The sequence below is a fragment of the Humulus lupulus genome, chromosome X (assembly GCF_963169125.1).
Source record: "Humulus lupulus chromosome X, drHumLupu1.1, whole genome shotgun sequence".
NCBI lineage: Eukaryota > Viridiplantae > Streptophyta > Magnoliopsida > Rosales > Cannabaceae > Humulus > Humulus lupulus.
The window spans coordinates 189,705,309-189,717,938 of NC_084802.1; the positions used below are offsets into that span (position 1 = coordinate 189,705,309).

Genomic DNA, 12,630 nt, shown 5'->3' on the forward strand with positions numbered 1-12,630 from the left:
TGGGTGACCGCGAGCATCCCGACCAGTCGGAGGTTGTCCGTGGTGACGTAGCCTCCTACGTCCAGGTCCTCCGTGCTCAGCCCGGCGTAGAACTTCCTCCGTTCCATGATGAACGGGGTGAGGGGAGTTTGAGCGAAAGGTCCTGCCACCCAGAATAAGATAATGAGAAACAAAGAAAAAGAAAGAAAAAATAAAACAAAAAGGGGACAAGGTTTGGGGAAGCACTTACCCACTCGCTGGAAATCCAGCAGCAGCGTGGGGTTCTTCTCCACGAGAAACCCGGACGTCATAAACCAGTAATGACGGACGTCCGAGGGATGCTTCCAGGAGCTGGTGGGAGCGGGATAGCTACTTCGCGGCTTCAGTCTGTAGAAGCCGTCCAAGGTCTTGTCCTTGGCATTGACCTGCGGCTCCATCTTATAGAAATACAAGATTTCCGCAGGGGTCAGCTCCGCGATCTCCTTCGCGATGCAGAACACTCGCCATCCCGCGAGTAGCCAGTACGCTTGCGGCAGGAGCTGGAACGGCGCGATCCCCACATACGTCAGGAACCACACAAAGTAATCATGGAGCGGGAGTGTGGCTCCCGCACTGATGTGGTCGGCGCTCTAGGCCCCGAACCTTTCTACGGACATGTGCGCCCGCTCCTCGATCCTGGCCATGCGGTTGTGGAAGAGTCCGGGAGTGGACTCTATGCCCAGGCGCTTCTCCAGGAGGTACATCATCCGATAGTTCCGGAACAGGTTGGGCACCACGTCCATCTCCCATCGGTTGCCCTTGGGGGTCCGGGACCCAGAGAGGACGACAGGGGCCCTGTTGACTTCTTCCTCGGAGTGAAGGGTAACGCCCGTTGCCATAGTTGATGATCTGGGAAGAAAGAAAGAAAGCCAAGCAGTCAGTACCTAAACCCAAGAAAGTCGGTTAAGGTACGGGGGGTCTCCTAAGGACTGCTTGGAGTCCCCTCCGGATTGGGTCCAAGATCACCAAGGAACCACGAGACCCAGATCGGGAACGAAAAAAGGGCTACTAAGGCTCCACCATCTGTCCAGGAAGCTTCTGGACCCGGAGCAACCCGAACCAGGCGGCCTTCCTAACAGTTCCTAAGTGTAATCAGATTCTAGCAGCCTAAGCATAAGAATTAAAAGAACAGCCTAAGTTCGTATATTCATCAAGAAGGTCAGAAGGACTTACTGTGAGTTGTTGGCCGTAGAGGATGGTGGTTGTTCGACGGTAATGTTGACCGCGTTTTTGGCCAATGACGTGAGAACGTCAAAAACGATAAAGCCTTCAAGAGAAATTATACGACACAGACAATTTTGAACAGAAAGTAAATAACACACGTAATTTTTATAGTGGTTCAGCTCCAATATGTTGGTAATAGCCTAATCCACTTAGAGATATGATTATTTATCTACACTCAAGATCAGATGAGCCTGAGTCAACTGAGTTTCTTCAGTGTAGATTCTTAGAATACAAGAGTTCTCTCAGGAAAAAGTATTCTCTCTCTCTAGAAAATTCAGATCAAAGTTCAGAATTCCAAAAGTCCTTTTCTGATCCCATAAGCCATATATTTATAGGCTTAGGATCATACATCTGATATCCCTTAGGATCGGGGTATTTTATTATTCTTATTATATTTAAATTACAAAAATATTCAAAATGTAACAGAATACCAAATTTGTGGGAAGAATGAGAGATTCCCGCATATGCTAAGACCGATTCTTGTTGAAGCTGTTTCTGGGAATCTTGACGTAGTCATGCTCTATCTAGTTGATCCATATCACCTTCAATCTGGTCGAACACACCTTCACTGGGTAGACACGCTCTTGCCTGAGCAGTCATGCACTTGACTGGGCAGTCATGCACTTAGCTGGTCGAACATGTACTTAGCTGGTCGGACATGCACCTAGCTGGTCGGACATGTGCATGACCGATCGGCCAAGTTCATTCCTGAGCAGCAAGGCCATGACTGGTCAGATGCAAGGTCATTCCTGGGCAGCAAGGCCATGATTGGTCGGATGCAAGGTCATTCCTAGGCAGCAAGGTCATGACTGGTCAGATGCAAGGTCATTCCTGGGCAGCAAGGTCATGACTGGTAGGACAAGGTCATGCCTGGTTGGTCATGACATTTCTCAAGCCAGTCAAAATTTTATCACATCGATCTCCAATTTTTGGGGATAACAGGTAAGAACGGCAAAACTTCGTTCTTGAAATGGTGAAGCCGGTTCAGCAACTCGTCGATAGGGCAGACCCAGGACTTGCTCTCAGGCGGATGGGCAGATGCTGGGACTATCAGAAACAGACGACGGCGTAGAGTTAGCAGACGATGATGGATGTCGTCGGCGAAATCGGACATGCAAAGCTTAGGCAAAGCTTATCAGTTCTTGAAATGGCTCGAGAGTGTAAAAATGTCAAATGAGTGTCTGTGGGGTATTTATAAAGTCCCAAATCATGGCCTCCGATCCAACGAATATGTATCTCCCCATTGAACGGTCCAGAATCGTGCAGGGGCATTTATGAGCCCTCTCAGGTTGAATCCTCGCCATCTCAGATCTAACGGCCTAGGAGGGGCGGATGCCAAAGGTCGCCCCATCCTACGATCCACATCAACCCAGAAGTATTAATGAAGGACCCCCGTGCGGATGGGACGCTTCGGGATCTGTGCTGACGCACTAGCCTAGGCCTAGCGACCCTTGAGGTGGCTAGGTGACCTTTCAAGGTCAAGATCCATCCATCCAGCAGTTGCTTGGCGACATGTGTACCCCTGCCACGAAGCGGGACTTAGGTAAACGTACCCGGACAGTGGTAAATGGTCCGGGCCCAGCATACGGCCAGCGCCACGACCCTTTGTCATGGACCCACGATTCCAAGCAAGAACTGGGAAGGCAATCGTGGATTGTCCGGGAACAAGGCAAGCCTCCACCTGGCGGCCCCAGGTGAAGGCTTGGGGGGTAAATGTTATCCCCATTTCCTGTCGTGGGCCCGGGACGGTGGTCCAGGCCCATGGGCTGGGCGTTCGGATGTGAGCCCAGCCCAAGCCCGCTCGGTACAGGAATAACCAAGGGCTATGGCCCAAGTGCGATTCTGGACCCGGATGGTGTCCAGGATGGTGATCTAGGACAGTTGTCCGGGAGACGTACTGACAGATCGGATTATAGTTGAAGTATACGTGAACAATCCCGGAGCCTGGTAAACGGTCCGGGCCTGTGGTAAACGAAGAGGGACAAAGGTAAACAAACCCGGATCAGGTCCTCCCGGTTTGGCAAAGAAAAGCATCCATGACCCTGAAGCCGCCCCACGACGCGTGGGGGTTGTCCCCACTTTTCACCTGCGGAAAAGGCCACCTCGGGATTGCACACCGCTGTTTCAGACCTATACTACCAAGTACTCTGATTGATTTTGTCCCCTGAATCTGCCTCGTAACTTGAAGTGCACAGACCAAAAGCACCGTTTTGTCGGGCGAAATATAGTTCTTGGGCCGCCCTAGTGGGCCTTAATTAGTTTTGAACCTATGTATATTGTATCTTTTATATTGGGCTTCCGCCAGAGAAGCCAAGAGTATCCACATCTTTGATGGGCCCGGGTCATGCCCGGCCCAGATCCAGTGTTCCTATAAGCCTATAAATACAGGCAATAGAGCACTGAAAAAAGGATATCTCTTCGACTGGTATACAGTTACTCTGTCAAAAAATAGAGAGAAATTCCATTGTAAAAGACTTTCCAAGCTCTAATACAACTGACTCGTGGACTAAGGCTTATTAACGCCCCAACCACGTAAAAATCCTGTGTTAATCTTCTACATTTCATATCATTATTCTTAGCTAATATTCATTAGTATAGTTACCGAAAATCTCGGTAAACAAATAGCTATGCACAAACTCCAATTAATCCATATCTACATTTACATATCCTTTATATAATATTTTAATATTATTATTTTTCTTTATAAGCTTTCTCTCTCCCATTTAGTATATATATTTATTATTTTTTTTCTTTTTCAATTATTTTATTTGACTTTAATTAATAAAATATGTTTAAAGATATAATATTTAAATGATGTAGATAAATATATAGAAAATCTAATGTATGGTATAATATAAAATTTAAAAGTAAAATGGAAAAATGTGTGTTTTGAGAAGGTATTTTAAATGATAGAGTAGAACATTAATTGAAAGTGCTATAAAAATAAGTGGGTTTTTATTATTTTTATTTTTTAAAATTAGAGAATTTCACTCGAAATCCTCTAAATTCTCATATACATCTTATCCTAAATATATTTGAATCGGGCCGGGTCTTGTCTTGAATGTCACGGATTGGGCGGATTTCGCCTCGGGCACAAGTCTCAAATTGGTCCGAGTTTTGAGCCCTATGTTCAAGTCTGGCAAAGAGGCCCAGACGGAGAGAGAAAATGCATCCCCTCAGCCCTTGGGGAAATTGTGCAACGCCATACTCTCATATAAATAAATAAATAAAGAACTTAACAAACTAAAATATCATATTTTTAAAAGCTTTTCTAAAGTTACCCTTAAAATTAATTTCCATTATTGTTCCCAATATCGGAAATGAATGGGAACTTGTTTATGATATGGGCCGCACACTACTTATCCATAGAATGAGATGATCAAAGCAAATCAAAATCCATGTATATTTTAAAGAATTAAACTGTAACACCCAATAAAAGATTCATATAACCGAGGTACATGGATGACAGCTAGTACAAAATAAATAATTATTTTGTTTCGATAAAGGAGACTATTGTCTGTAAAAGGGATATTACTTATACTTATGAAGCATTTAAAGAGCTAGCTATAGTATCTTATCGTATAGTATAGTGTAAACAATTAACAATAGAGCCCCCACTTCATTTCAAGTACAGATTCTTATTAGCCTTAATAACACTCACGCCTGATCACCGCGCCGATATCACTTTCGGTTCTCTTTGCTTCATATTTATTTCGCATGACTAACCAAACAAAACATAATAAATGTAAGTTAATCATTACTACTACGCAAATTTTTATATATATATATATTTTAGAATCCAAATATCTTGGCGCACCCAATTAATAGAAATATATTGTATTAGAATTATTATGATTATTATGTTTTTCTTATTCTTCTTTAATTATTATGATTTGGTTAATGGCGCGTGCTTACAGGTATGCAGGCCGTTCTACAAATCTATAAATCACACAGTAATTATTTATAATGTAGAGGGCTAAGGTTGGATTTTTATTAGCTGATGTAATCGAATCGAACGAACACAAATTAGACACGTAGGCACAACAGAAGTGTTACCAGGAATAGGTGACGTGGCCAAGACAGCACACGCGAGAGGAAAGCACGTGATTGTGTCGGGGAATTCTGACTAGTTTCTTTGTGTTTTCACTTTGTTCAAAGTTACCGCCACTCAGATATTATTGATGGGTTACCCCTCCTGCGGGACCATTCCAAATACGTGCCCTGATTCCCAGTCTCTCGTTACAAATATCAAGTATTTGAGCCCCACGCGCCTCCAATTTTACTGGTTTTCAAAACAATTCTTCCAATTTAATTAAAATATTATAATTGTTGTGCTTGTGATTTATATATATATATAAGACAATGTTTCATTTTAAAATTTATAATAATTTACGTTACCGATAATTAGGTTCGAATATGTTATTTTCTACGTGCATAAAAAAAAAATTAGTGACGCGTGTAACAATATATTTGAATCTAATTTTTGGTATGATAAACTATTTGGAATTTTATGAATGTTCTAAATAATTATAATATACATGGTCATAAAAAAAAATCGCCAAAAACTATTCACAAGTTATAAATATTAAAAATCTTAACAATAAAACTTAAAGTGAAACTACTAGAGGAGAGGAGAATTACGTGTGCCTCTATATATATATTTTCCTGCACTAAATAAATAAATGGGATCATTATCATTTAGCTCACTTTCTAGTAAAGGCTAAATTTAGAAGCTTACATGTGTAAGATATGTGGGTAGAATTCAACGGTCAGATAAAGTAAAGATTATCGTATCCACCTAACTATGATCTTATGTCAAAAGTATCACACTTTATTCTACTTCCTTTGAATTTTTTTTGACAAATTTTAATATAAAATTTCTCAAACCAGGTTCGGTATGAAAAGAGGATAGTAAATATTAGAGTTTATAGATGAACATCAGAAAGCAGAAAAGAAGAGTAGTAATAATAATATCCTTTTAGTTTATAAATTTATTACAATTTTAAGAAGGGCAATCTCCATTTCTTCCTATTTGATGTTTATTTATTTTTTATTTACTATTACTCTCACTCTATATAATTAACTTACAAATCTCTTGAGTAGAAATATCAAAACATATATAGCCTTATTTTTAGAATTTCAGTTCTAGAGGAGGAGGAGTTCACAAAATGTGAAAAGATCGATAAATTTTACCCGGAAAATAGTTTAAAAAAAAAAATCAGCGTTGGACAAATAAAAGCTGTCCACGTGTAATAAAAGCTTTGCTACGCGCCACACCCCTCATATTTGCCCTTCAGAACCAAAAATAAACAAATAAATGAAAAAGTGGGGACCCACTGAAATGATAATTCGCTAGCAGTCTAATGATAATGAGTTGAAAGTTTGACCCACGCCACGTAATACGTCACTGTTCAATGTTGCTTCTTACTAAGTTTACCTACTCCTATCCAATAATATCTACAACCTACCTAAGTCCTGTTCCACACCGTAACCTCTCGTACGCCCTCCCTTACAAAATCGTTCTCAAATTCTCTTATCAATCAAAATCACGTCGAAGTCTGTATGACAAGGCATCAGGACCGTTGATATTGAGGTTGGCCCACATGTTTCGTTAAATCAACGGTTGAGATTTCAATTGTACAAACTTTCACGCTACAAAAGTATCGGCTTTGATTCCTTTTCTGCATATGAACCGTTTCACTTGGTGACTATGTAGTCAGACTAACACTCTGATCATCAAAGACTCACACGCTCTTCTATTAATGGCTACCTCTTCTGCACACTGAAACCAAAAAGAGACAAAATATTAAAAATATATAATTAATATTAAAAAGTAAATAATAGTAATGATAATAACACTCCATTGTTGTTGTTGTTGTTATTATTACTTGTTTCTATTCTCGTAGCCAAAAATAAATTCTATTTCAAGGCACCATCCTCAGAGGAAGAGTTTGAGAGCAGAGTGAGCTGAGCTGAGCTGAGAGATATCGCTGTTTCGAAGAACCAAAGAGAAGATTTTGGGTTAGCAGAGATTTTCAATGGAGGAGAGACCTGAGACTGAGCTGATATCCATTCCGGCGACACCGCGTGGAGTGTCGACGCCGGAGATTCAGACTCCAACTGGGCAGAGGTCGCCGAGGCCGGCTTCGAAGGAGGCGAAGTCGTCGACGGCGTGGACACCGACGTCGTTCATATCGCCGCGGTTTCTTAGCCCAATAGGGACTCCCATGAAGAGGGTTCTGATAAACATGAAGGGTTACTTGGAGGAGGTTGGCCACCTCACGAAACTCAATCCTCAGGACGCTTGGCTTCCCATAACGGAGTCCAGAAATGGGAATGCTCACTACGCTGCGTTTCACAACCTCAATGCTGGTGTTGGTTTCCAGGCTCTACTTCTTCCCGTTGCCTTTGCTTTTCTTGGCTGGTTTGCACTCTTTAAACTATATCTAATCAATTTTTAACCTTACGTTTTTCTTCATAGATTAGCTATAAGTTGTTGTTGATTTTTCACTTCAGTTTAAATATTATGGGTCTAAATGCATTGCAGGGGTCAGATTTAAGGGTTTTTTTTTCTTTCCAAGTTACATTCTCAGTTATCGAAGCCTTGATCTAACTTTTCTCATATAGCATACTGAAGATGTATTTATGGATAGTTAGATACCCAGTTTCCGTTTTTAAGTTTAAAACTTTATTACTGTTTTGTTCTCTTAAATTTCCAGGTTCCAAAATAATTCTCTTTTTCATATTTTTACTTTACTCCCTTAATGAAATAATAAACATATAATTATTATTATTATTATTATTTTTATTATTTCTATTATTAACTTGGTCCTAATTTGCGAAAAGGTGAAAAAGAGAAATAATATTGAATATCCATAGTTCAAATTGATTATGGACTTGCTGGGCTCATTGACAAGTTTTTTTCTTCAGTTTCTCTTTTTATTATTAAAGTTTGTGGATTTGATTTAAACATGAATGGAGGAGGGTAGACATTATAGACAAGGGCTTTCGTCCTTTACTTTTTGCATTTTTCTTAAGTGCAATAATTCCAGAAACTATCATGAATAGTACTGGGGGCCACAGATAATTGTGTTGTGTCATTCTTTTATGATATTAAGACAGAGGGCCTTTTATACTTTAATTAGCATAACATATTTAGCTTTTTTGTTTTTTGTTTTTTCAACCTTTAGCAAATTTTCTTTTACTACATTGTGCAGCCTTTCATGATATAATATCATTCTTTTAATTATTATTTGGGTCCATTAATTCATTTCATATGATTTTTATTTTCTACCGTAGCAATGAAAAACAACAATCTATCTGTTCTCTTTCAAATTTTTTGGACCAAACAATGAAATGTATTTAATTTACTAGACAACCCCTGCTTACATCATCCCAATAACTGAAATGATCATAAGTAAGTGGTATTGTAATCAAAGAAACATTTCTTTTGAATATCTAATTGCTAATTAGAGATTATGATTAAAGTTTGGGAGTTTGTATGTGGTCAAAATCCTGTTCTTGGAGGTGCAGAAACGGGTTGGAAAGGAAAAATAAATAAATAATAAGGCTCAGGGGGTCAACAAGATAGCTGTTTGTTGTATAAAGAATTAAAGATGTTATAGCTTTACCTTAAGTAGATTATTATGACATATAGTGAGTGGGAACAACTATGTATGATATAAGCTTTGTTTGGTGTGTATGAATGATTATGTGCACAGGAGTTGGGGAATACTTTCTTTGACCATAGCCTACTGTTGGCAACTTTACACGTTGTGGGTTTTGGTTCAGCTACATGAAGCAGTTCCAGGAAAGAGGTACAACAGATATGTGGAACTGGCACAAGCTGCATTTGGTAAGGAGGGTTTACCAATGTATACACTTTAATTACACGAAAAAACCTCCTAGAGACTGTTTTATAGACCTACTTGCAGAGGAATAACCAAGATTAAAAGGAAAAAAGTTAGCAATTTAGATAAGAAAGAATAAAATTGTTATGACATTGATAACATATATTATTTTGGGAATATGAATGTGAAACCAAACATATGTTTGGTTTGAATTTTAGGGAATGGTTTATGTTGGAGTATTTCCTTAAAATACTCCTTTCAACTAAACCCCACCAAAGAAAAACCTTACACCAAACACCTCCTAATAGTAATAGAAATGAAATTTTGATTCCTTTGGTAGATTTCGGCATCAGTAACTTAATAAACATTATTATGTTTGGAATGGAATGAAATTAATATTACTTTGACCAATTACTTTTACTCTACTTTTATAAATATTTGTTTTTATCAAATTATCATTATTTTTTAATGTTAGTTTTAATATACTAAATTACTATTTTTATTTTAAAATATATTTTTGTGACCAAATTACCTCTTATTATGGACTAAACAAATAATTAATTTATTATAAAATCAATATTTTGTAAAGAAAAATCTTATATAAAAACTACTTTTAGTACAAAATAACAAAAAAATAATTTTTATTTTAAAATTTTAATTAATTCTTTTTTGGACCATCATGAATTCTATTTTAAAAATTTTCCAAAATGATTTTTGTTTAGTTTAAAAATATATATAATATATACCAATTATTTATATTGAGGAAATAAAAAAAAAGGAGCATTTGGGGAAAAAGAAAATTTGTGGTGAAATAGAATTGTTTTTCCACCCAATTTAAATGTAACAGCAATTCTATCATATGGTTTAATGGTTTTTTCAATAGAAAACTTAAGACATTTCATTCCATTATTCCTTTTCATTACCAAGAACCATCACCTAAAACCCCACTTATCTGTAAACTCATATGTTGACCCGAGATATACATATTATAAGAAAGGTTGAGAAGAAAACTGTTGTCGTGTGAAAAGGGTTTTAGGAAATTTTCAGGTTCTTTGTTTTACTGTTGTAATATATACTGTATAATGGAGGTTCGTAACATGATATATGTGACACAGAGATATCTTTTCTTGGCAATACTCACTTTTTTTTTTGTCTTGTTCAACTTTCTAAACCTGTGAATCGAGTCCAACAAACAATTTGTTGATGCCTTCCTTAAGCATGAAAAACTTAATTGCATTTTGTAAATTTGAAGTAGTACTCTACTGTTTCCACATTTCACCTTGTGTTTCCTTTTGCAGGGGAAAGATTAGGCGTTTGGCTGGCTCTTTTCCCCACTGTTTACTTATCAGCTGGTACTGCAACGGCTTTGATTCTCATCGGAGGAGAGACCATGAAACTATTTTTCCAGATAGTTTGTGGGCCGCTCTGTACATCGAATCCCTTAACCACAGTGGAGTGGTATCTGGTGTTCACTTCTCTGTGCATTGTCCTGTCTCAGCTCCCAAACCTTAACTCAATTGCAGGGCTGTCACTTGTCGGGGCTGTTACAGCCATAACTTACTCTACAATGGTTTGGGTGCTCTCTGTGAGCCAACAAAGGCCACCAAGACTCTCTTACGAACCTTTGTCAATGCCATCGTTCTCTGCTTCAGTATTTTCGGTTTTAAACGCTCTTGGAATTGTTGCCTTTGCATTCAGAGGGCACAATCTGGCTTTGGAGATTCAGGTATGTACTCTCTTATTTTTAAAAAAATATTCGTACTTGCTCTTCGTTGGGTTGTTATCATTTAAAAATTTATTCTATGTTCTTGCAGGCAACAATGCCATCTACATTTAAGCATCCAGCTCATGTACCTATGTGGAGAGGAGCCAAAGTTGCTTATTTCTTCATTGCCTTGTGCTTGTTCCCTGTTGCCATTGGAGGCTTCTGGGCCTATGGGAACCTTGTAAGTTCATTATTCAACTGCATTTTTTTTTTTATAAGTTCTCGCATAATTGACTTATTAAGACGAAGTTAGGAAACTAGAACTACACTCGAGTATACAGGTTGTGGGAGGATTCAGTTGGACATTGAAAACTGAACGTAGCACCCTAAATATAAATAGTGTACAGTTGGTCAGCCTGAAAATAAGAGGCAACGATACTTGTCTCTCTCCTTATTTTTTTAAACTTACGAGATTCGTTATTGTTTTTCAACAGATGCCTTCTGGTGGAATTCTCAATGCCTTGTATGGTTTCCACAGCCATGACATCGCGAGAGGGCTTCTGGCAATGACATTTCTATTAGTCGTGTTCAATTGCTTGAGCAGTTTTCAAATATACTCCATGCCTGTCTTTGACAGCTTTGAAGCTGGCTACACCAGCCGCACCAACCGCCCCTGCTCGATATGGGTTCGGTCTGGTTTCCGAGTCTTTTATGGTTTTGTCTCCTTCTTCATAGGGGTGGCACTCCCATTCCTCTCCAGCTTGGCTGGTCTTCTGGGAGGACTAACACTTCCAGTCACATTTGCATACCCTTGCTTCATGTGGGTTCTGATAAAAAAGCCTACAAAGTACAGCTTCAACTGGTATTTTAATTGGATTCTTGGTTGGTTGGGGATCGCATTCAGCTTAGCATTTTCCATTGGAGGTGTATGGAGTATGGTGAACAGTGGACTCAAGTTGAAATTCTTCAAACCCAGTTAAAATGTCTAGGAGGGCAGGTGAGCTGAATGGTGCCAAGTGTTGTTATAGGAACTAAACAATATGTATTCAATTTTGCTGCAAATTTAATACGGCGTGTACCTCATTATATATAAATTAATATGTTCCATACATGGCACATATGTTGAATGTTGTGATAGTAAATTCAATCCTGTACTGCCTCTGTAATATCACTTCCTCTCTCTCTCTCTCTCCCTTAAATGAAGAAAGACAAGTATCACTGTTAGTTTGTCAATTACCAGGTAGTTATTGCCCAACAATTTTGCATGGTTTACCAAGTTTTTTTTTTTTTACTTTACATGAATTATTGTATCACTATTCTATGTAGCTGAGTCTATTGATTTGACCCAACCAATCCTTTGACAAACATGCAAAACTATAGGTGAGAATATAAATTGTATATAATATGCATTTTTTTTCTTCTTCTTAATACAGCAGCATTAAACAATAATTTCAAATTGGATTAGTGTAAACACTAGCAGGAATTAAAATAATTAAATAAATATAAAATTACGTCAACTTAAAAGAATAGATTAAAGTTGACAACAAAGAACAAAAGGAGTGGAGAAGAGATATTAAAATAAAATGTCCCTTTACTGGTTCATGATTAAAATACAAAATACAGGAATGGAATAATAGAAGAAACAAAACATGGAATGAGGACATAGGATTAAGGGGGGTAAGGAGGGGACAAACATAATAATGGCAAATAAAGACAAGTAGTCAAAATGGTGTCCAGAGTAAGATATGTGAAGTGAGAATTATGATAATAGCAAATAAGGTGGGAGTGGGGGCTTTGTTTGTAAAAATCATGATGGATGCTTCCTGGAAAGCC

The 12,630-nt window shown here is 38.4% G+C and overlaps 1 protein-coding gene across 1 annotated transcript; it reads left to right on the plus strand.

Annotated features, from left to right (window-relative positions):
* Positions 1–6,950: 6,950 nt before the first annotated feature.
* LOC133803313 (lysine histidine transporter-like 8) lies at positions 6,951–12,030 on the plus strand. Its single transcript, XM_062241308.1, has 5 exons — positions 6,951–7,666; positions 8,964–9,097; positions 10,391–10,818; positions 10,907–11,038; positions 11,292–12,030. The coding sequence occupies exons 1-5, from the start codon at positions 7,281–7,283 to the stop codon at positions 11,775–11,777; spliced, it is 1,566 nt and encodes a 521-aa protein (XP_062097292.1). The 5' UTR covers positions 6,951–7,280; the 3' UTR covers positions 11,778–12,030.
* The last annotated feature ends 600 nt before the right edge of the window (positions 12,031–12,630 follow it).

Bases quoted from the DNA above. Each gene is read 5' to 3' on its own strand.
- LOC133803313 (XM_062241308.1), top strand. From the start codon at position 7,281: ATGGAGGAGAGACCTGAGACTGAGCTGATATCCATTCCGGCGACACCG. The intron at 7,667-8,963 runs GTTTGCACTCTT...TTATGTGCACAG, and splicing joins GCCTTTGCTTTTCTTGGCTG to GAGTTGGGGAATACTTTCTT. The intron at 10,819-10,906 runs GTATGTACTCTC...ATGTTCTTGCAG, and splicing joins ATCTGGCTTTGGAGATTCAG to GCAACAATGCCATCTACATT.